Below are 25,023 nucleotides of genomic sequence, written 5' to 3'. Positions count from 1 at the left end.
GCGCAGTGGCTCACACCTGTAATCCCAGCAATTTGGGAGGCCAAGGTGGGCGGATCACTTGAGGTCAGGAGTTTGAGAGCAGCCTGGCCAACATGGCAAATCCCTGTCTCTACTAAAAATACAAAAATTAGCCAGGTGTGGTGGCATGCGCCTGTAGTCCCAGCTACTTGGGAGGCTGAGGCACGAGAATTGCTTGAGCTCAAGAGGCAGAGGTTTCAGTGGGCCGAGATCACACCATTGCACTCCAGCCTGGGCAATAGAGTGGGACCCTGTCTCTCACACACACACAAGTCCACTTCTTAGTATCGGCCATGTGAGTCTTCTAAAAAGTTCACCATACCAGTTTGAAACAGTGAAAAACAAGGTCTGTATAGCCTCACTGCCCACAGATGGAGAGATGGCTAGACATTGATAGGTGTATATTCATGTTGTGGAATATTATATAGCCTGTAAAAAGAATATACTAATGCATATTAGTGTTAATATTACATAGCCTATAAAAAGAATATATTAAGATGTACTGTGGAATGAAGAAAGCAAGTTACAGAGTGTTATGGGCAGCAGGATGTCATTTATTATCCCCCCTCAAAGAAACTCCCCAGTATTACACCTTTTCTGTGGGTATATAACAAAATTTTAAGATGCACGTTTACCTTATGTGCCATTAAGATAGACAAATATACTGCCAATTATGATTGTGAGGTGCTGTGGATGGTCAAACATACTCTATTTTCAGATCTGTTAAAGTATGATAAAGGCTGGGCATGGTGGCTCACGCCTGTAATCCCAGCACTTTGGGAGGCTGAGGCAGGTGGATCACTTGAGCTCAGGAGTTCTACACTGGTCTGGGCAACATGGTGAAACCCTGTCTCTACCAAGAATACAAAAAATTAGCTGGACATGATGGCATGCGCCTGTGGTCCCAGCTACTTGGGAGGCTGAAGTCGGGGGTTGCTTGAGCCTGGGAGATGGAGGTTGCAGTGAGCCGAGATAAGGCCCATGGCACTTCAGCCTGGGTGTCAGAGTGAGACCCTATCTCAAAAACAAACAACAAAAAAAGTATAATCGAGTGTGCATTGTAGAATTTGAGGAATATGTGAATATATAGAAAAATTATAAATATATGGACAAAAACTGGGAAGATGCATACTGAGTCATTTACAGAGGGTCACTCTGGAAAGGAGAAGAAGACACAGGGCTTGGGGTGGTCAAGAGGGTCTTGTTTCCTTTTTTTTTCTTTTTTTTACCTCTTTTGAGATGGAGTAACTCTCTGTCGCCCAGGCTGGAGTGCCGTGGTGTGATCTCGCCTCACTGCAGCCTCTGCCTCCCAGGTTCAAGTGATTCTCCTGCCTCAGCCTCCCGAGTAGCTGGGATTACAGGTGCACATCACCACGTCCAGCTAATTTTTGTATTTTTAGTAGAGATGGGTTTTCGCCATGTTGGCCACGCTGATCTCAAACTCCTGGCCTCAAGTGATCTGCCTGCCTTGGCCTCCCTAAGTGCTGGGATTACAGGCATGCATCGTGCCGGGCCTTGTTTTAATTTTTTTCTAAGAAGAATGTTATCATGTGTTGATGTAAAGCAAGCTCCAAGAGGGCTGCCTCTGTGGTTGGATTTCTCATTAGTGTGGCTTGTAGGGCTATTTGTGACCCTGGCTCACCTCTCCAGCTGCAAGAGCTGAGATATTGCTACTTTGGGTGTCTCCTACTTCTGGATGTTGGCATTTTCTGTCCCCACTTTTGGAAATCCCTCTCCTACTTCTCAGCCCAGTTAACGCCTCACTGTCTTGCCTCCAGGTCTCAGCTGAGACCTCTCCCCACTCAGGAAGGCTTTAACTTCTCAAGCTGGAGTACGTGTCCATGTCTGCAGTCCCACGACCCCTTTGTCCACTTCTTTTGTAATCTCATTCCAGCTCTGACACTTCATGGCCATTGGCTCTTGGGGTAGTTGATTTGATATAAGTTCCTTGAACCTCAATTTTCCCACCTGTGAAATGGGAATTAAAAACTCCCACCTGGTACGGTCTAAGTTGATGATGAGAAAGAGACAAGTACTCTCATATTCAGTGCCCACAGCTCTGCAAGGTCAGAGTCCAATTGACAGGTGACGAAAACGAGGCTTTTGAGCGATGATGTGGTTTGCTTGGGTAAGAGGCGGAGTCAGGATTTGAACCCACGTCTTTGCTCGGAGATTCCTGCTCTTTCCATATCCTAACAATACCTCTTGGAGACCATGAAGAGGCAGCCCCCATCCTCCAGGACAGACTCAAGGACACACACACACACACACACACACACACACACACACACACACACACATATATATATATATATAAAATTTTAAAAGCTACTGCCTTATCAGGCATAACAGGACTGCATAGCTCTGAGTTCTTCCAGAAGTCTCAAAGTCACACTGACAAGGTTAGGAAATAAAGGTGGTGAAATTTCTTCCTTGTAGTAAGTGGATCCTGAGACCTTCTTCTTTTGCCAGAGCTTTTGATATTCCTGGGGTAACAGACATCCCCTGCTCTGCGTAAGAGCATTGACCGCTCGGGGCTTCCTGACCTCACAAGCATCATGGAAGACTGCTTTCCCCACTGAGCAGCTCTTTGAACAGCATGATAATGGAGCAGTCACAAACACTTTTTCGGTTTGTTTTTGGTGTGAACATCTTTGCTTCTTTCTGGGGTTGCTTTTCCCTTGACTTGTAGCAAAGCATTTTTGCGTCTAAAATATCTCTGCACTTGGGCACACACGTTTACCATTGATGAAACAATGGCCTGCCAATATTTTATTTTATTTTATTTTTTTGAGATGGAGTCTCACCCTGTCACCCAGGCTAGAGTGCAGTGGCACAATCTCAGCTCACTGTGACCTCCGCCTCCCAGGTTCAAGCGATTCTCCTGCCTCAGCCTCCCAAGTAGCAGGGATTAGAGGCCTGTGCCACCAAGCCCAGCTAATTTTTGTGTTTTTAGTAGAGACGGGGTTTCACCATGTTGCCCAGGCTAGTTTTGAACTTCTAACCTCAGGTGATCCACCTGTCTCAGCCTCTCAAAGTGCTGGGATTACAGGTGTGGGCCACTACACCCAGCCAACATTTTAATATTACTAGTAATTCCATGTATTAATCACAGGTATCATCTATTGAGTTCCTACTGTATGCCATCCAAGACGTGGTACTGTGTGGATGGTGTCACTCCTAAAAAGATATGCTCATGTACTAAGCCCCAGTACCTGCGAATGTGACTTATTCGGAAAGAGCATCTTTGCAGGGATAATTCAGACTCTCGAGGTGAGATAATCTTGGACTAACTTGGTGGGCCCTAAATCCTATGACAAGTGTCCTTATGAAAGAGGAGAAGGTGGCCACGTGTGGATGGAGGTAGGGATTGGAGTGACATAGCCACAAGCCAGGGAGCATCACAGATTGCCAACGGCTCCCAGGACATAAGAGAGGTGGGGAAGGATTCTCCCCTAGAACCATCAAAGGGAACACAGTCCTGTTGATATCTTGATTTTGTACTTCTGGCCTGCAGAACTGTAAGAGACTAAATTCCTGTTGCTTGGAAGCCACCCAGTTTGCCTTCATGTGTTACAGTGGCCACAGGAAACACATACCACCACCTGATCTAAGAACAAGGCCCCCCCCCCACCACTGCCCACCTATTTTTCTGCATCATCACACTTATTTCCTTGGTGACACGTCACAGCCTGCAATGATCTTTGTTTCCTTGCTTCCTGGCTACTCGGTCTCCTGTGCCTGTCTGTGAACTCCATGAGGGCAGTGGCCTTATTCAATGAGGTGTCCCCAGGCCCTAGGACAGGGCTTGGCCCTCACTGGGGACCCCAAGGCATTTGTTTCTGAATGAATGCATGCTCAGGATTGAGTTCAGTGCTTTTGAAAACAATGCCGGTGGCATGCCTGTAATCTCAGCACTTTGGGAGTCCAGGGTGGGTGGATCACTTGAGGTCAGGAGTTCAAGAGCAGCCTGACCAATATGGTGAAATGCCGTCTCCACTAAAAAAAATACAAAAATTCGCCAGGATTGATGGTGGGCGCCTATAGTCCCAGCTCCTCAGGAGGCTGAGACAGGAGAATTGCTGGAACCCAGGAAGTGGAGGTTGCAGTGATCTGAGATGGCACCATTGCATTCCAGCCTGGGTGACAGAGCGAGACTCCATCTCAAAAAAAACCAAAAAACAAAAAACAAAATCAAAAAAGAAAAAAGAAAATATTGCCAATCAGGAAAACAACCCTGCAGGGAGGTCTTAGGTCTTAAATATTTTTTACAAATGAGGAAATGAGGGCTCACAGAGGTGAAGGGACTTACCTGAGGTCACATGGTGAATAAGAGTATCTGGCTGGCCTCAGACCCAAGATCCTTCTCTCCCAAGAACATCAACAGGGAATGACAGAACTGAGGTGGAAATCCAAGGTTCAGGAAGTTTGCTTTTGAGTCCAATGCAGTAGCTGTCCCCACATCATCCCTCTCTAGCTGTTAAAGGCAGACACCTTTAACAGCTTCAGGGGCTGTGGGAGAAAGAAAGGGCCAATTAGATCTGCAGAGTAGAGGGAAGGGAAGTGGCTTTCGTTGAGGGCTTGAGCCCAAGTCATCTGCTATGGTCCTCATGTCAAGATGAATATGGTCCATTTCCATTTTTCAAATGAGAAAATTGAAGCTCAGTGAGGCAGCTCCTCTGAAGTCATATGGCTAGTAAGAACCATGCTCAGGTCTGACTCTAAATACTCCATGCTTTCCTTTAAAATTTACTGCCTCAAATGGAAGGTCTATGATCATGTGGACTTAGCCTGGCATCTCTGAATTGACACATGGCTGTCTGAGTCTCTTAAGGCACCACTTTCACCTGACATTACAGCAATTTATGTCTACATGTGAACTTCCTTTCTGAATTATAAGTTCCAAGGAGGTGGGATTTATGTCTGATCCAACTTTGTACCTCTACAATACCCATCCCAAAATAATGCACCTATTATATGCTCAGTAAATGCTCAATTTCCTTCCTTCCTTCCTTCCTTCCTTCCTTCCTTCCTTCCTTCCTTCCTTCCTTCCTGCTCTCATTCATTAACTCAGCCATCCATTGCACAGGGAGCATGTACTACATTCTAGGTTCTGTGTTGCAAGTTATTGGGCATTCAGGGATGTGTAAGAATACATCACAAGAAAGAAGAAATTTTCTAGGTCCTGCTGGCCTTTGATTCCTGCCACCTCTGTCCTGCTCCATCATATCCTTTCCCGCTTGCCAGTGCCTGGGAGAACCCCTGGCCCATGCCAATTCCCTCCAGCCAGAGACCAGTGGGGACACCCCTGCAGTTCAAGTTGGGGTTTATTACTCATTGCAGCAAAGGAGAACACACTCCACGGGGAGCTGTGGGGTGTCTCAGCAAGAGGTTGCTAGGAAGGACTTATGGGATTCGGGCTTTGATGGGGTGTCTTTGGAGGGTCTGAGGATGTGGAGGTTTGTTCTGGACTGGGTAATATCAGGAAGTGGAGACAATTCGGTTACCAAATATCTCCATCTTATCTACAGGGAGGCAGACTGGCTGTGATTGAGAAAGTAGGGACAGTCATATGAGCTGGGAGAAGGAGGCGTTTGATATTTTGTGGGTGGCACAGAGACCTTGTTTACATCTCTGCTTGGGCAGCCTGTGAGGTGCCCTTGCTGGGTCTCATTGTATTGTGATCTCAGATGACCTCGTCTGATATCGGAGTTCCAAGAGATTATATCCAGCAGAACACCGCAGTCTAGCTATGAGCGCCATGCCAGTTCCCAGAAGCTGGAAACTGTTTCTTTCTTTCTCTCCATCACAGGAGTTCATTAGAGGCTTGTTGATGAATGGGAATCAGGTCTCCTGGCCTGAGATATCTGTGTTTGGTTGTAACAGGCTTTCCACATTACCAAAAGGTTTACAAGATTTCATGCATATTATTTCACTTAGATAGCCCAATACCAAGCTGAGAAACAATAACAATGAACACTTGTATTAGGTTTATGATGTGACAAGCACCATTCTAAGAAGTTTGTCCATTTTACCTCTTCCTCAGTACACAATCCTGTAAAGTGCATACTCTTAGTATTCCCATTTAGCTGATGAGAAAACTGAGGCTTGAAGGTTATAAAGTAACTTGCCTACAGACCCTCAGCTGGAAGTGATAGGGCTGACATTGGAACCCTGGTGAGCATAGGTGGCAGGTGTTGCATCATTGTTTACTGAAACAATAAACGGAGAAGTGTGGTGACCAGTTGTCCTGGTTTATCCTGCCTGGTCCCTGTAGACACCTATGGTCATGGTAGATAATTTAATACAGTTGATGATTGTTTGATTCTCAAAAGTGTGATTTGGATGGTCAATCATACGGGTACTCTGTCAACATGCGTGCAAGAGAGGAATTGTCTGCGACTTATTTATTTTTGTCTTCATACCAGTGCTCCGTGTGGAGCTAGACTCACAGCAGACACTCTTAATATGTTTGCTGAATTTAATAAGTTCTAGATCAGTGGGCAGGTGTTTTTACTCTTATTTTGCCAATGAGGCTCAGAGTGGTCCAGTCATTTGTCCAAAGTCACACAGCTTGTATGTCACAGACTCTTTTTCAGTGGTCTTTTGACTGTAACCCCTCACTCTGAAACTACATATCCACCACGTCCCAAGTAACCCAGCCCCCACAAAATTGATGATGATGATTATTTTTATCATATCCACATTCCAAAGGGGACTATCTTCCCCAAGTGCATTCAGAGATGTGGCTAGCGATGGGAACATTTCTAAGTAGAACAGAACTTGGAATCAATATTCATGTTCCAAAACCACAATCCTGGGAAAAAAATGTAGCAAAGAATAGGGCACACACACAAAGAAAGCTAAACCAAATTTCAGCAGGAGATTTTATAGCTCTCTCCTGGGTGGCTTGCTCTTACCCAGGCGTTTAATCGAATGTGGACATCAAGGCAGCTTGCAGCACGACTGGGAAACTCACATGGGGCTGCCACGGCTGCACCAACTCTGGGAAACCTCATTAATTTCTGAACGAGAAATGATTTCCTTTCTCGGCCACAGTCTGAGATGATGGTGTGCGGGGGATGGATTTTAAAGGACTAGGTTTTTGCATGAGCTGTGGTACTTCCCTGCCCAAGACTTTTCCCTGAAAAAGAAAGAAAGAAAGAAAGAAAGAAGGAAGGAAAAAAAGAAAGAAAGAAAGAAGGAAAGACCACAGGTCTCCTCCTCTGTAATCACATTTTATCCCAGGACAGCCTTGGGAGGAAGTTCAGTCTTGTTTTCTTGACTCACCAAAGTTAGTGCCAATTGAGGGACTGAAGGCAAAACATTTTGGTCAGAGTGGAGGTCACGGACCAAGTTATGATTATCACCATCATCTTTATTATTGATAGAGTTATGATTTATTTAGTGCCTGCTCTACGGGACGCAACACTGCACATCTTACTACATTGCCCCGTGTTGCCCAATGATCTTTACAAGTATTATTCTCATGATAATTCTGTGAGCCGTATACTTTTACCTCCATTTCATAAGAAGTGGAAATGGAGGTTCTGAGTAATTAAATGACATGCCCAGGACCCCACAGTCAGCCTGAATTAGAGTGCAAATAATCCGGCTCTGACGTCTATATTTTTCATCGCCATGAGGTCATCTCTTGGGCTCCCTCAGTTTTTTTCTTATTTCCTAGAAACTGACATATTTTCCTGCCTGAGAGCCACACTGTCTAGCTCAAAATTCACTCATTCACTCACTCATTCATTCACTACATTGTCAACACATATCTCTTCAGCACTTACCATGTCCCAGAACAGAACCTCTGCTAGAAACTCAGGGATACAATTGTGCACAGGGAAATAAGATCCTCTTTGCCAAAGAGCTCATGTTCTGTCAGGTGAGACATAAAAGTGACTCAGATGCCCTCAACACTAGGTAATAAATGCCTGTCCCTATGGGGTGCTGAGGGGGCACAGAGGAAGGGCACTTGACTGGGTGGACAGTGGTGAATGCAGTGTAAGGAAAGACTTCCCAGAACAAATGATGCTTAGCCTGCACTGAAGGATAGGAAAGTATTTATTTTCATACCTATCCTATTGCCAAAAGGATTTAAAGATGCTTGGCACCCAGCTCATAGTAAACAACCAATACACATTTGGTAAATGAAGGATGGATAAAAAAATAACTTTGCACTTGTTTCCCTTTTTTCTTTGGCTGCTGGGAAGCTCAGAGTCAAATAGTGACAGAGGTATAGACCCTGAAACCTTAGACTTCCTCCTCCTCCATTCACCCCTCATCATGGGTCTTGACTTTCTTGTCATTTGTCTTTTCCACTTGCTGATTTTACAGGTTGTATTATTATTTATCTTTGACTGTTTGGGCTTGGGAGTTCTCTAGAAATGGCCCCAGATCCTACTAGAGAGGAGGCAAGAGAAATACATTCAATGCAGGACTGTTCTCCAGGTGGATCCGTTTGGCTCTGCAACCCGGGGGCAGCATCTCTCCCTTCACTTTGGTTATCACACACATCACGTGGTCTTCAAGCCCTGAGATTAACAGTGTCCCCGTTAGTTCTCTCAATGCCCAAAGCCCTTCATCCACACAGTCCCTGCTCCCCCAAAAAGCTTTTTCCCATCCAAAAAGCTTGCATGATGCAATCAAGGTGCTGGCAAAAACTTTAAACAAAACAAAACACAGAAAGCTTGCATGAGGCTCCTCCTTGTGGTGACAAATATGTTCTTGTAGAGAATGGGGCCGGCACTCCAATCAGTGAAGCCAGCCTTGGGAGAAGGATAACTTCCAAATGATCAGCAAGTGCTGTCCCCAAAATGCCATGCTAAGGACCACAGGGGTTTTTAGATCTCTTAAGGTCCCACGGCTCTGGAGGCAGAGCCAAGGCCCAAACCACTGCCAGCCATCCCCCAATCCCAAGTTCTTCCTAACACCCCAGCTCTTGTAATGAATAATTAATGATGCGTGTGATCATCTGCATTGCGGCTTCTCTCTTGTTAGAAACCAGCTCTGGCCAGGCACAGTGGCTCACACCTGTAATGCCAGCACTTTGGGAGGCCAAGGCAGGAGGATCGCTTGGGCCCAGGAGTTTCAGACCAGTCTGGGCAACATATCAAGACTTCATCTTTACCAAAAATAAAAAAATTAGCTGGGTGTGGTTGTGCACACCTGCAGTACCAGCTACTCGGGCAGCTTAAGTGAAAGGTTTCCTTAAGCCCAGGAGGTTGAGGCTGCAGTGAGCCATGGCCGTGCCACTGTACTTCAGCCTGGGTGACAGAGCAAGACCCTGTCTCAAAAACAAAACAAACAACAAGAACAAAGCACATAGCCTTGCACGAGATGAGCCTCAACCACTGTTGTCATGGTCATCATCATCATCAGAAACAGTAGAAGTAATCGTCATACGGGCAGTGACAGTGTGGATTTTCCCCAGCTCTAGTAGGTGCTCGGGAAGTGTTTGTTGATTGAATGAAGGATGTTAGTAACTGTCCTCTGCCTGGTATCCTCTCTGTCTCTTCTAAGCCATGCATGGGACATTTGTGATTCTGCTGCCGCTCAGCCTGATCCTGATGGTTTTTGGGGGGATGATGGGGTTTCTGAGCTTCCTCCTCCGAGCCTACCTCCTCCTCCTGCTCACTGGAATTCTCTTCCTCTTTGGAGGTAGGTGCCCACCCTGCCTAGGGCTCTGGCTTGTGGTCTGGGGGTTGGGCAATGGGTACTGTGTATGAACCCTCAGCAAACAAGGGGGATCCCAGGGCCTCGTGGGGTTCAGTTTCCCCTTCTGGGATATCAGTTGGAAGAGATGAGTGGTTTCCAGCCCAGAATCACTTAGTCTCTGGTTCCAAGACAGGAGCAGTGCAGAGGGAGCAGCTTCCAAGAATCCTTTTCATTACTTCACCAAAGAAGCCGCATGTATTACCTTTGCCCAAACTCGTGATAGCTTCAAGCTTTAGGGCTGTGAGCTGGCAGGACACCCTCGCTCCAGCCACCCTCGCTCTATCCTGCTGATCAGCCATTCTGATAGATACTGCTTTGATCGACTAAAAAACGGGCATGACCAGGCACAGAAAGACAAACACCTCATGATCTCCTTTCTATGTAGAATCTGGAAGAGTCAAATTCACAGAAAGAGAGAATGGAACAGGCTGGGGGTGGGGGCAGGGGAGGGTGGGGAGATGTTGGTCAAAGAACACACAATTTCAGCTCAAAAGAAGGAAGTTCAGTGATCTATTGGGCGTCATGGTGACAGCAGTTAACAACAGCCTATTGTGTTCTTGAAAATCGCTGAGAGTAGATTTTAGTTCTCACCACACACAAAAGAAATGCTAAGTATGTGAGGCCGTGCCTGTGTTGAATAGTTTGACTGAGCCACTCCACAGTGTACACACACATATCAAACCCTCATGCTGTGTACCATAAATACATACAATTTTTACTTGTCAATTAAACAGCAGCACACACAAAAACAAGATGAAACAAAACAACAGGTGGACAGACAATGGCTAGGTTAACACCACTGGTTGGTTTAGTGGACCAGAGGTTTTGAAAAATGGGACCTGGCACGTGGCTGGCTGCCTTACAGCCGTCTGTATCCCTGTGTATTTGAAATGTTCCTTTAAAAAAAAAAAAAAAAGCAGTGATGACATGCTCCCTTGGAATCCACAGAGGGAAAAAAACAAAAGGGATGTCTGGAGGTGAAAATATTGCAAAGTTCTCATCTCCTCTAACCACTCACTATTATTATTAATATTAGCATTAATAGTTCACCCAATGACAAATTCTCGAAACCAGCACTGCCTGGTAGAAGTTTCTGTGATGGTGGAGAAGTTCCGTAATCCATGCCGAGCATCGGGAGCTGCAAACCAGGCCAGGGCAGTGAGTGCTGATGGGGGACTGAGCTGTTAACTTTATTTAGATTAGTTAACTTAAATTTAAATAGCCATGTGTAACTGGTCAGTGGCTATCGTACTGGACCATGTGGCTCAAATCTAATATCTGTGGAGAACCACCGTGGGCCAGGCACCGTTCTGGGTGCTGGGGAATTGAAAATGAGCAAAACCAACAGGAGCATGTCTGCCCTCTGGACACTCACAGGCCACTGGGGGAGACAGATGTTAGTTAAATAATTACACAAACATGCCTGCAATCCCAACACGTTAGGAGGCAGAGACAGGCGGATCACTTGAGGTCAGGAGTTTGAGACCAGTCTGGCCAATATGGTGAAACCCTGTCTCTACTAAAAATACAAACATTAGCCGGGCGCGGTGGTGGGCATCTGTAGTCCCAGCTACTCAGGAGGCTGAGGCAGGAGAATAGCTTGAACCCGGGAGGCGGAGGTTGCAGCAAGCTGAGATCGCAGCAAGCTGAGATCGCACCGCTGCACTCCAGCCTGGGCGACAGAGCGAGACTCTGTCTAAAAAAAAATTACACAAAAGAATGCAAAGTTGCAATTGTGACCTGGGCAGTGATGGGCAGCTGTATGGTGCTGTGGAATCACTGCTCAGGCAAGTCCAGGAATCGAAGCGTGAGCTGCCATGTGTGGGAAGGGTAGGAGTTGCCGATGACAGGCAGAGAAGCAGGGGTGAATGCACCCAGCGGGGAGACCAGCACGCGCAAAGGTCCCGCAGCAGGAAGGAGCAAGGACGCTGGACGCTGGGCAGCGTGGCTGGGCAGGGCGAGGAGGAGGAGGGGAGTGCTGGGGCGGGGTGGGGGATTGATCTGCTCTCCCTTTGCCCTCCCTGCAGCCATGGTGACCCTCGCTGGGATCAGCGTCTACATAGCGTATTCAGCCGCCGCCTTCCGGGAGGCGCTGTGTCTCCTGGAGGAGAAGGCCCTTCTGGACCAGGTGGACATCAGCTTCGGCTGGTCCCTGGCCCTGGGCTGGATCAGCTTCATCGCCGAGCTGCTCACCGGGGCAGCCTTCCTGGCAGCAGCCCGCGAGCTCAGCCTGAGACGGAGGCAGGACCAGGCCATATGAGCCTGGGCGCTGGGTCGTGGAGGGGAGGGAGGGGCTTGGCCCCGGAGCTTCACCGACCCATCTCCATCGGCTGCGGCCTCTTCTTCCTCAAAGGCCACTCGGGGAGGCCAGGCACCCCCTCTCCTTCCCCCACAAATCCCCGCGGACTAAGCTTGGGGCCCGGCTGTTATCCTAGTACCTGTGTGCTTATGTCCGTGTGTGTCCGTGTGGCCTGGAGGAGCCTGAGGGAGTGCCAAACCGCTTCGCGAGAAATAAAAACGATCCTTTAATCACACACAGAGCTTTACAGATTGCAAAGTCCTCACGCCCCCTCCGACTTCATTTCCTCCTCACCCGTGTCCCTTGGATCAGCTCCTTGGTGGGTTTGGGAAAGGGAGAGGGTGCCCTACCTCCTGGGCCCTGTAATGCGTTCAGCTCTCTCTGGGGAGCTCTGGCCTGGAGTTCCTTTTGCTCTAAAATAACTCTGGCATGACATTGGCTTTCTACGGGGTCAGGTTAGGTCTACAATATGAAGCTGCGAGACTCCCAAGGGGTTGGCCAATTGATAGAGTACTCTTCAAGACTAATCATACCTTTTCCGTCCTCCCCCAGAAAAATCCATCCCTCCTTTCATCCTGGTGTTCTGCCCCTGGGAATGGGCTCCCCATCCGGGTCCCCTGGGGCAGTGCTGTTCACATTTAGTGGGCCCCAGACTCTATGGGCTTGTTGATACTCTCGGGCTGATGCCACCCCCAGGGTGTCTGAGCCAGGAGGCCTGGGTGAAGCCCAAGAACTCACATTTCTAAGTGGCTTCCAGGCGATGCCGAGGCTTCTGGCCCGGAGCCACTGTTTGCATAAATGCCGAGGTGGGGCGTTTATTAAGTGACAGAGAACAGTTGTCATCTTGCTGCTCTTAGAATCACCTGGGTATCTTCCAAAAATCCTGCTGCTGTCTACATCCTTGATCTGAGATTCTCTAGGGCTGGTGTCCAGGCATCAGTGTTTTTTTAAGAGCTCTCCAGCCTATTCTAACCCAAAACCATGGCTGAGATTCTGTTCCTGTAAGATTCCAAGTCCTGAGATGTAGGGGAGGGCCCGAGGAGCCTTTGGCTTAGGAAACTCTGGGAGGTGCTGATGGTTTGGGGAATACTGGTGTGGATTAAAAGATGACAACACGATTATCAACAATATGGCATCATCGTCTTCATCATGACATCATCATCACCATGACGTCAACACTGTCAGCATCATAGCTGACCCCCACTGAGTACTTTCTATGCACCTGTGCTGTTCTCCATGCCAGTCGGTCAGTCAGTCATTCAACAAACATCATGACATCATCACCACCATGCCATGACATCACCACCACAACGACATGACACCACCACGACATCAGCATTGTCATCATTATAGCTGACATCCACATCTATGCACCTGTGCTATTCTCCACGCCAGTCGGTCAGTCAGTCATTCAACAAACACTCGAAGGCCAGTACACACCAGCAACTGGGGGGGCAATGACTCCTCCAGACCCAGACCTTGCTCTCTGGGGTGCCACGTGATTGAGGAGAGAGAGGCATATGAAATACGTAGCCCGTGGTGAGGACTAGCAGATAAGCAAAGCAGGATACAGATGAGGAAACTGAGGCACTGGCAGGTTAACATAACTGGACTAAGGGCATAAGGAGAGAAAGGGACGCAACTGGGAGTAAACTTCAGAGCTGCCTGATCCCAAGATGGTCCTCCCCCTACTTCCACCAACGCTTGCACTTCTTTACTGGCTGTCTGCTCCTTTCAGGACGTTGCTGCGACGTCCCTGTCTAATCCGGAAAGGCGCAAAAGGAGTGGGTTACTCACACGGCCACATGGGGCTAAATGAGCGCTGTTGGAAAATCAGTTACTATGCTGGGGAAAACAAAGTTTTTGCAAAGTGAGGGCAACCATGCTACCGAAAGGGCGGTCTCTGCTTCCACCTGCTGGTCATACTGTGGAACTGCTCCAGAGGCAGGATTTGATCTCCAAATTCGTCAAAAGACACGTTTTCAGCCCTCCTAGCGCCCAAGTGCTGGATTAAATACTGCAGGGCCAGAGTTCTCAGCTGGGGTGATTCTCTCCCCCACCTGACATTTGGCAGTGTTTGGAGACAGTTTTGGTTGTTCTTAGTGCGTGTGGGGAGTGGTATCACCGGCAGCTCCAGTGGGAAGAGGCCAGGGATGCTCCTCGCATCCTATGATGCTCAGGACATCTGGTCCCACACGTCCACCTTGGGACATGCTGAGACACTCTGCTAAGCGAGCAATAATGGACAATAACACACCAAAACATGTGTGCACCTCAGGAACTGACAACACAGAATGAGCTCATTCATTCGCCCATCCATTCATGCATTTGATAAATGCTTGCCAGATACCTACTGTGTCAGAGACTGTTCCAGGGCCTGGGGACACATTAATGGGGGTGGCCAAGAAAATCTCCACCCTTCCTAGCTCACATGGGAACAGATGATAAACACATGAACCAATAATCTATCTGAGAGATTCAGACAGTGATTAGTGTTATGAAGAAAACAAAACAGGGTGATGAGGCTAGGCGCCATGGCTCATGCCTGTAAACCCAGCACTTTGGGATGCCAAGACAGGCAGGTCACCTGAGGTCAGGAGTTCGAAACTAGCCTGGCCAACATGGTGAAACCCCATCTCTACTAAAAATACAAAAAAAAAAAAAAAATTAGCCAGCTGTGGTAACACACGCCTGTAATCCCAGCTACTTGGGAGGCTAAGGCAGGAGAATCACTTGAACCCAGGAGGTGGAGGTTACAGTGAGCTGAGATCGCACCATTGCGCTCCAGCCTGGGTGACAGAGTGAGACTCCATCTCAAAAAAATAAATAAAAAAAAAAAACGGTGATGGGATGAAAGGTGTCTGGTAGAGATGTGACTCCAGGAAGGACAATTAGAAAGGGCTTCTTGGAGGAGGTGACATTGTGCTGAGACCCGCATGAAGAACCTGTAGGTAGGGAAACTGCAGACCAGGCAGGTGACAGCAGACGCAAAGGCCCTGAGGTGGGAAGAAGCTTCTGTGTTAGAGGGAAATGAAGAGGGAGGGTTGATGGAGAGAAATAGGAGGTGAAGGTAGAGGCAGGGAGAGAGAAGGCAGTGGGCGATGCCCATGGCCCGTGGTAAGGAGGTGCTGACGATTAAGTGGGGTTGGGATGCTGTTCTATTCTGTTCTGTTCTGTTCTATCCTGATCCATTCTGATCTGTTCTATTCTGATCCATTCTGTTGTGTTCTGATCCATTCTGATCTGTTCTCTTCTATTCTGATCCATCATTCTATTCTGACCTGTTCTGTTGTATTCTGATTTTTTTTTTTTTTTTTGAGACTGAGTCTAGCTCTGTCACCCAGGCTGGGGTGCAGTGGCTCAATCTCGGCTCACTGCAACCTCTGCCTCCCAGGTGCAAGTGATTCTCCTGCCTCAGCCTCCCCAGTAGCTGGGACTACAGGCACGCACCACCATGCACCATGCCTGGCTAATTTTTTGTATTTTTAGTAGAGATGGGGTTTTACAGTGTTAGCCAGGATGGTCTCAATCTCCTGAGCTCATGATCCACCTACCTTGGCCTCCCAAACTGCTGGGATTACAGGCGTGAGCCACCTTGCCCGGCCCGATCCATTCTGTTTCGATCTGTCCTGCTGTATTTTAATCCATTTGGATCGGTTCTGTTCTATTCTGATCCATTTTGTTCTGATCTGTTCTGTTCCATTCTGTCTTGTCCTCTCCTCTTCTATTTTCTTATTCCACTTGGACTCTCTCTTGAGAGTGATATGCCTTTAAGACAGTGGTTCTCAACCCTGGCTCTACATTAGCATCACGTGGGGGTCCTATTTAAAAAACAACCAGTTGCTAGTACTGGGGCCCCAATGGAGCCAAATGCAATCAGACCCTCGAGGGCGGACCTGGGCATTGTTATTTTCACAAAGTTCCCCAGGTGATTCTGCTGTGCAGGGGAGGTAAGAACCGCTGCTCTAAGACCCTTAGGTCTGTTGTGTGAACCGACCGGCCTGCAGGGGTGGAGTGGTTGCAGGAAGTACAGGGAGGGGCCTCCCAGGGCCAGATGAGAGGAGAAAGAACTCGGAGCAGGTGGAGGTGTGGTCAGATCCAGGTGTGCTGGACTAACCGGGGGTTAGAGGAGGGGATTTATACTCATGAGAAGGTAAACAGGAGGAGGAATGGGACTACGGTGCCTGTCCCTTTGCTGGGGAGGCTCAGCCAGGATTTGTCCCCTCAGGTCCAGACCTGGCTGGAACCCCTGGCAAACAACTGGCCGCTCTCTTTCTCTCAGAGAAGGCGCACTATCTGGCAAAGAAGATCCATTCATTTGTTCACTCATTCATTTATTCACTTGCCATACACCCATCTATTCATTTACTCACTCATTTCTTCACTTATTTATATATTCATGCATACACTCAGTCTTTGTTCATTCATAAGTTCACTTGCTTATACCTGTCCCATGCTTCATTCATTCACTCACTTATTCATTCATTTATTCATACATTTTCCCATTAATCAATTCACTCATCCATCCATGCATCCATCCACCCATCCATCATCAGCCATCCATTTGATTACCCACTCATTCACTCACTCACTTATTCACTCAGTCATTAATTTACTCATTCACTCACTCCCTCACTCATTCACTCACTCATGTATTCACTCAGTCACTCATTTACTCATTCACTCACTCATTCACTCCCTCACTCACTCACTCATTCACTCCCTCACTCATTCACTCACCCATTCCCTCACTCACTCATTCACTCACCCATTCCCTCACTCACTCATTCCCTCACTCAGTCACTCATTCACTCATTCACTCCCTCACTCACTCATTCACTCCCTCCCTCACTCATTCATTCACTCACTCACTCATTCACTCACTCATTCCCTCCGTCACTCACTCACTCATTCACTCACTCATTTACTCACTAATTCACTCACTCACTCATTTACTCATTCACTCACTCATTTACTCACTAATTCACTCACTCACTCATTTACTCATTCACTCACTCGTTCACTCATTCCCTCCCTCCCTCACTCACTCATTTACTCACTCATTCACTCACTCATTCCCTCCCTCCCTCTCTCACTCATTTCCTCACTCACTCATTCCCTCCCTCCCTCACTCACTCATTTACTCACTCACTCATTCACTCACTCACTCATTCCCTCACTCATTCTCTGACTCATTCATTCACTCACTGACTCATTCATTCACTCACTGACTCATTCATTCACTCACTCATTCGCTAACTACTCATTCCCTCACTCATTCACTGACTCATTCATTCACTCACTGACTCATTCATTCACTCACTGACTCATTCATTCACTCACTCATTCACTAACTCACTCCTTCCCTCACTCATTCACTGACTCATTCATTCACTCACTGACTCATTCATTTGCTCACTGACTCTTTCGCTCACTCACTCATTCACTAACTCACTCATTCCCTCACTCATTCACTAACTCATTCATTCCCTCACTGACTCATTCATTCACTCACTCACTCATTCACTCACTCACTCATTCACTTACTTATTTCCTCACTCATTCACTCACTCATTCAGTCACTCATTTACTCATTCACATACTCATTCACTCACATATTCCCTCCCTCCCTCCCTCACTGATTCACTCATTCCCTCACTCATTCACTTACTCATTCACTCACTCATTTACTCATTCACTCACTCACTCATTCCCTCCCTCCCTCACTCATTTACTCACTCATTCACTCACTCACTCATTCCCTCCCTCCCTCACTCATTTACTCACTCACTCATTCCCTCACTCATTCACTGACTCATTCATTCCCTCACTGACTCATTCATTCACTCACTCACTTATTCACTAACTCACTCATTCACTCACTCATTCACTTACTTATTAGCTCACTCGTTCACTCACTCACTCATTTACTCACTCATTCACTCACTCATTCAGTCACTCATTTAATCATTCACACACTCACTCATTCACTCACTCATTCCCTCCCTCCCTCACTCACTCATTCACTTACTCACTCATTCACTTACTCATTCACTCACTCATTTAGTCATTCCCTCACTCATTCCCTCACTCACTCATTCATTCACTCACTAATTCACTCACTCATTTACTCATTCACTCACTCATTCACTCATTCCCTCCCTCCCTCACTCATTTACTCACTCATTCCTCACTCACTCATTCACTCACTCATTCCCTCCCTCCCTCACTCATTTATTCACTCACTCATTCCCTCACTCATTCACTGACTCATTCATTCACTCACTGACTCATTCATTCACTCACTCACTCATTCACTCACTCATTCACTCACTCATTCACTCACTCATTCACTCACTCATTCACTCATTCAGTCACACATTTACTCATTCACACACTCACTCATTCGCTCATTCCCTCCCTCCCTCACTCATTCACTCATTCACTTACTCATTCACTCACTCATTTACTCATTCACTCACTCATTCCCTCACTCACTCATTCATTCACTCACTCATTCACTCTCTCCTTCACTCACTCATTCACTATTCACTGATTCACTCATTACCTCACTCACTCATTCATTCATTCCCCCACTCATTGCCTTCCTCCCTCATTCATTCACTAATTCATTTATTCACTCACTCACTCATTCATTTATTCACTCGTTCATTCACCTACTCACTCACTTGTTCATATAGTTATTCATTCATTCACTTACTCATTCATATGCTTATCGACTCATTCATTCAACAGTGACTTATCTGATGCCTGATGTGCCAGGTGCTGTTTGAAACACCAAGGATTTAGCAGTGAACAAAAGTGACTCAAAACCTGCCTTTTGAAGCTGACATTCTGGGGTCTGTGCACATCTGTGTATGAGTGCACGGGTATGACAGACAGTAAACATGGCTGGTGGAATGCAGGGTATGCTTCCTGGTAAGAAGTTCTCTAAAGCAGATGGGGAGAAGGTGGCAGGGAAGAGTGTGTTGTACAATGAAAATAATGTCCTGTCCAGTCTTTTGAGAGACCAGCAACTCTTCCGTCTAATTTTGCCTTGATTAACTAGCTCAATAAGTGTTGCCCAAGACTGTGCTGTAGGCAAGGGAAGGGGAATCTCCCTAGGGCTGGACAGACAGGAGTAGATTGAAAACCCAGTGTTATGGTTTGGCTGTGTCCCCACCCAAATCTCATCTTGAGTTGCAGTTCCCAGAATTCCAGGAGGGACCCTGTGCGAGATAATCGAATCATGGGAGCAGTTTCCCCCATACTGTTCTCATGGTAGCGAATAACTCTTAAGAAACCTGATGGTTTTTAAGAGGTTTCCCTCTTTTGCTTGGTTCTCATTCCCTGTCTCACCTGCTGTGATATAAGACGTGTCTTTTGCCTTCTGCCATGATTGTGAGGCCTCCCCAGCCACGTGGAACTGTGAGTCCATTAAATCTCTTTTTCTTTATAATTTACCCAGTCTCAGGTATGTCTTTACCAACAGTGTGAGAACAGACTAATACACCCAGCCTCAGTCCCCAATGCTGACTTTGGTGCCTTCTCCTGGAGGTGAACGTTGGGGCTGATGGGGGATCCTAGACATAGTGAGGGCCCCCTGGAAACTTGCCAAGCATGTTCTCATGCCCTGAATGACAGACAGGAGCCTGAGGCCCAAAGAAGGAGAAGAGTTGCTCTGGTAGAGGCTGATAGTGAAAGAAACCAGGGTGAGACTCGAACTCCAGCCTCAGAATCTCCCTTTGACATCCCGGGCTACCTCCCTCCCTTTCTTCCTTGAGAATAAACAACCCGCCTTTTGGAGCCAGCAGGAAGTGCCTCCTCTGTGCCCAGCCCCTAGTCGCTGAGGATGGGCCACGCTGGCATGCAAACTTTTGTTAACATGGCCAAGCACTTTAGAGTTTCCAGGGCAAGTTCCAAGGCTCATCTGACCCTTGCCACTGTCCAAGGAGAGGATGCCCACCCTCGCTCCCACTGATGGACAAGCCAACAGAAACTCAGGAAGGTCAAGGATGCATCCAATATCACTGGGCAGGCCGGGCACAGTGCCTTACACCTGTAATCCCAACAATTTGGAAGGCCAAGACAGGAGGATCGCTTGAGCCCAGGAGTTTGAGCCCAGCCTAAGCAACATAGCAAGACCCCATCTCTACAAAAAAAAAAAAAACAATAAAAAATAGCCGGGTATGGTGGTGTGCACCTGTAGTCCCAGCTACTCAGGAGGCTGAGGTGGGGGAATTGAGCCTAGGAGGTCGAGGCTGCAATGAGCTGTGATGGCACCACTGCACTCCAGCCTGGGTAACAGAGTGAGACCCTATCTCAAACAACAACAACCACAACAACATCGTTAGCCAGAAGTTTGCAGAACGGAGACTCAAAGCCCGGTCTTCTGAGTGCCCAGCTAAGCCGCCCACTTCTGCCTCCCATTCAGCCACCCCAGGCTCCCGATTTCTCACCTTTGGGGTCTAAAGAGCCCCATGGGGAGCTCAGTCCTTGTCCTGGGGCTGCAGCTTCTGTCATGGAAACCTGGGCTTCACGCACACACAGCTCCTCCATCATCAGCAGCACGAAGTCGGCAGCATCGCAACTGCAGGGCTCAGCCACCTTCTCCTTGTGAGGGTGGCATGGGGATTCTGTTAGAACATCGACGTCTGTCCCACATTCATTTCTATTTCCTCAATGAAATGCTTCTTTTAACAGAGTACTCAGAGCCCACAAGAGAAACAATGCTTTGATGACTGATAAAATATTCATGCATTGAAAAAGCCGACTCCCCTATCCCCTTCCACCTTTGTTCCTTGGTGGAGTTTGCTCCCTCCTGCACCCACTGGATTGCTGGGTCCTTGCTTGGAAGTAGCAGCTCAGGGAGCCCATGGCGGGCCGAGGATTCACCTGTAATGCTAGAAGCAGCCATTGTTTTTTCTCCACAGCTGAGACGTTGGTCCTGATCTGTGCGATGGAAGCAGCTAGTCTCAGAACTGGGTGGAATTAAGGCAGGGTCCGGCGGCTCACGCCTATAATCCCAGCGTTTTGGGAGGCTGAGGTGGGCGGATCACTTGAGGTTATGAGTTGGAGACCAGCCTGGCCAACACGGTGAAACCCCGTCTCTACTAAAAATACAAAAATCATCCGGGCGTAGTGGCGCATGCGTATAGTCCCAGCTACCCAGGAGGCCGAGGCAGGACAATTACTTGAACCTGGGAGGAAGAGGCTGCAGTGAGCCGAGATCATGCCACTGCACTCCAGCCTGGGTGACGGAGCGAACTCCATCTCAAAAAGACAAATAAAAAGAAGCCGGGTGCAGTGGCTCACGCCTTTAATCCCAGCACTTTGGGAGGCTGAGGCGGGTGGATTAGAAGGTCAGGAGATCGAGACCATCCTGGGTAACATGGTGAAACCCCGTCTCTACTAAAAATACAAAAAAAAAAATTAGCTGGGCATGGTGGCACGTGCCTGCAGTCCCAGCTACTCGGGAGGCTGAGACAGGAGAATTGCTTGAACCCAGGAGGCAGGGGTTGCAGTGAGCCGAGATCACGCCATTGCACTCCAGCCTGGGTGACAGAGTAAACTCCATCTCGAAAAAAAAAAGAACTGGGTGCAATCATACTGGCATCTGATCTTCCACCTTCTGTCAATGGGGCCCTGAGAGGTGGGGTGAAATGCTCAGGGTGGGTGTTGTAGTTGCCTGCCTAAATAGGGGACTGTTGGAGGTTCAAGCATGTGCCCCAAAAAGATCATGTTGAAATTGTAACTTCATTACCTATAAATGTGAACTTAGTTAGGAAAAGGGGTCTTTACCGGTGTAATTACTATAGTTAAGATGAAGTTATATTGGATTAGGGTGGGCCCTAAAACCAATGACTGGTGTCTTTCTAAGAAGACCATGTGAGGATGGAGAGATACACAGAGAGAAGGCCACATGAAGACAGAGGCAGGGGTTGGAGTGATGCTGCCACAAGCCAAGATGCACCTGGAGCCACCAGGAGCTGGAATAGGCAAAGAAGGATCCTCCACTGGAGTCCTCAGAGGGTGCATGGCCCACCTGACACCTTGATTTTGAACTTTCTTTTTTTTCTTTTTCTTTTTGAGACAGACTCTCATTCTGTTGCCTAGGCTGGAGTGAAGTGGCGTGTGCTCACTGCAACATCTGCTTCTCAGGTTCAAGTGATTCTCCTGCCTCAGCCTCCCTAGTAGCTGGGATTACAGGCGTGCACCACACACCCAGCTAATTTCTGTATTTTTAGTAGAGATGGGGTTTCACCATGTTGGTCAAGCTGGTGTCGAGCTCCTGACCTCAGGTGATCCGCCTGCCTCAGCCTCCCAAAGTGCTGGGATTACAGGTGTGAGCCAGTGCGCCTGCCTGGACTGATTTTGAAATTTGGACCTTCAGAATTGTGAGAGAATACATTTCAGTTGTTTTAAGCCACCTAATTTGTGGTGGTTTGTTAGGGCAGCTCTAAGAAGTTACTAAAGTCACTATATCACAAGATTATTTTAAAGATCAAAGTGTTAATAACAGCTCACGTTACCAGATGATGATGGCGCTTTATCTTCTTCAGTCTTCCCACGATGTCTGTGAAGTAGGTGCTGTTATTATCTTTCCCAAAATGAGGAAATTGAGGCTCAGAGGCAGGAAATAATTACCTGAGTTCATGCCCTGGGTAAGTTGGTTCTGGAAAAGGGACCAAGGCTGCTGACAGCACCTGTGTTCTTAAGGGCCACATACATTTCTTCGTAGCTGCCTAACAAATTACCCAAGATGTAGTGGCTAAAACTAGAGACCCTTGTATATTGCTTGTGGTCTCTGAGAGTTGGGAATTGCATAAGGACTCAGCTGGGCGATTGTGGTTTGGCCTCTCTCATGCAGTAGCTGGAGCTGGAACAGCAGGCAGTGGAGCAGCTAGGGGCAGGCTGAGCACTTCTCTCTTTACATCATCTCGGGGCCTTTCCATATGGCTCTCCCCATGGGCTAGACTGGGCTTCCTGACAATGTGGTAGTATCAGGGCTGTTGGGAGGCTTATATGGCAGTTCCTGGGCCCAGGGCTAGTGCTCCCATGGGCAAGGTGGAAGTTGTGTTACCTTTTGTGACCTAGTCTCAGAAGTCATATAGCATCCCTTCTGCCACAGTTCCAGCCTGTTCTGATTCACAAGGAGGGAACATAGACCTCAACCTCCCTGGGAGAAGTATCAAGGTCATATTCTAAAAAGGGCGTGGGGGATTGGAGAGCTGCTAGAGCCACGTTTAGAAAGTACAATCTGCTACCCTCTCTGAGTGTATCCTGTTTCCTCAATCCTCACCGACTCATTATTTCTTCCATGGGATCTCAGACACCTCCAGCTCTGGTCCCCAGCAAAATCCAACTATTTATTTGCATCCTTAGCAAGAACAGAGGCTGGAGCGGTCAGCAGGGGCCACATTACGGAAGGCCACAGGGAGGGTCATTGAGATCAATGTGAAGGGTGTTAAAAAATTGTGATAAAATACACATGACATAAAATTTACATTTCAATCATTTTAAAGTGCACACGGGTCAGGCGCGGTGGCTCACGCCTATAATCCTGGCACTTTGGGAGGCTGAGGCGGGTGGATCACCTGAGGTCAGGAGTTCGAGACCAGCCTGGCCAACATGGTGAAACCCCATCTCTACTAAAAATACAAAAAATTAGCCATGTGTGATGGCGGGCACCTGTAATCCCAGCTATTTAGGAGGCTGGGGCAGGAGAATTGCTTGATCTCGGGAGACGGAGGTTGCAGTGAGCCAAGATCATGCCACTGCACTCCAGCCTGGGCAACAAGAGCCAAACTCCATCTCAAAACAACAACAACAACAACAACAACAACAACAACAACAACAACAACAAATAAAGTGCACACAACTCAGTGGCATTCAGTACATGCACAATGTCATGCAACCATTGCCACCATCTAGTTCTAGAACATTTTCATCCCCAAAGGATGAAAAGGATGAATGTTTTCACCCCTTTTCAACCCAAAAGGAAACCCAGTGGGGAGTTTTATGGAGGAGGCGATACTTTTGTGCCCTAGAAGGATCTCTGTCTATAGCTTGAGTGATGGGCTGGAGCAGCGGGGGCTGGTATAACTGCAGGGACAAAGGCCGGCAGAGGGGCTGATACTTGTGTAGATGAGAGAATGTGGGCAGAGCTGGTGGGAAGGAGAGAAGAATTCAGACTTGGCATTTACAAGGTAGAATTGATGGACTGGGTGAGTGATGGATGCAGGAAGAAGAGACCGGGTTCTCAGATGAAATATGAGTATGGATGGTATTATGATTCACAGAGCTGGAAAATGCCAGGAGGCATGCCAACAGGTGGTGTTGAAGGAGGGGAGTAGATAGTAAATTCATGCTGGAAGACAGCGCTTCAGACACTGTGGGGACATCCAAGAGGGACACGTCCAAGAGGCAGTTGGAGATACTTCTTACGGTTAGGTCAACCAGGCTTTCCCAACCTTGGTACTAGTGACATTTGAGGCCAGATATTCTTTGTTCTTGGGAGCTTCCTTCTGTATTGTAGGCTGTTTGGCAGAATCCCTGGATTCCACCCAGTAGATGCCAACTGCATCCCCCCTTTGCAATTATGACAACCAAAAACATCTCCAGATATTGCCAGGTGTCCCCTGGAAGACACGATTGTCCTGGTTGAGAATTACCTGGTCAGATGCATGGGGAGTCATCAACGTGAAAACAATAGCGAGATAGGCAGCAGATGCAACTGGACCCCGGACCAAATTGAAGACTGGTGGAAGCTGGGAGGAGGAACCAAAAGACGCATCTACCAGTGCCATGACAGTTTACCATTGCCGTGACAACACCTGGAAGTTACTGCCCCTTGCCTTGCCATGGCAACACCTCCCCACCACCCGGAAGTTACTGCTCATTTTCTAGCTGATTCTGAAAGGCTGCTCCTTAATTAGTATATCATTAAAAGTGGGTATAAAGACGACTGCAAAACTGCCCTG

At 47.7% G+C, this 25,023-nt stretch overlaps 1 protein-coding gene across 2 annotated transcripts in view; it reads left to right on the top strand.

The window, feature by feature from the left end:
- Positions 1-25,023, top strand: part of TMEM114 (transmembrane protein 114) — a 49,626-nt gene that overhangs the window by 8,765 nt on the left and 15,838 nt on the right. Inside the window, exons 3-4 of one of the 2 annotated variants that reach the window (XM_016929373.3) lie at positions 9,547-9,684; positions 11,769-12,291. The exons of the other annotated variant lie outside the window; for it this stretch is intronic. Coding sequence (XP_016784862.3) covers positions 9,547-9,684; positions 11,769-12,001 — 371 coding nt within the window. The 3' untranslated portion in view covers positions 12,002-12,291. Of the gene's footprint in view, positions 1-9,546; positions 9,685-11,768; positions 12,292-25,023 lie in introns of those variants that run through there. 2 annotated transcript variants of the gene reach the window in all.

The sequence above is a fragment of the Pan troglodytes genome, chromosome 18 (assembly GCF_028858775.2).
Source record: "Pan troglodytes isolate AG18354 chromosome 18, NHGRI_mPanTro3-v2.0_pri, whole genome shotgun sequence".
In the NCBI taxonomy this organism is placed as follows: domain Eukaryota; kingdom Metazoa; phylum Chordata; class Mammalia; order Primates; family Hominidae; genus Pan; species Pan troglodytes.
The sequence above is the reverse complement of the archived record's forward strand: the minus strand, read 5'-3'. Positions and strand labels throughout refer to the sequence as shown.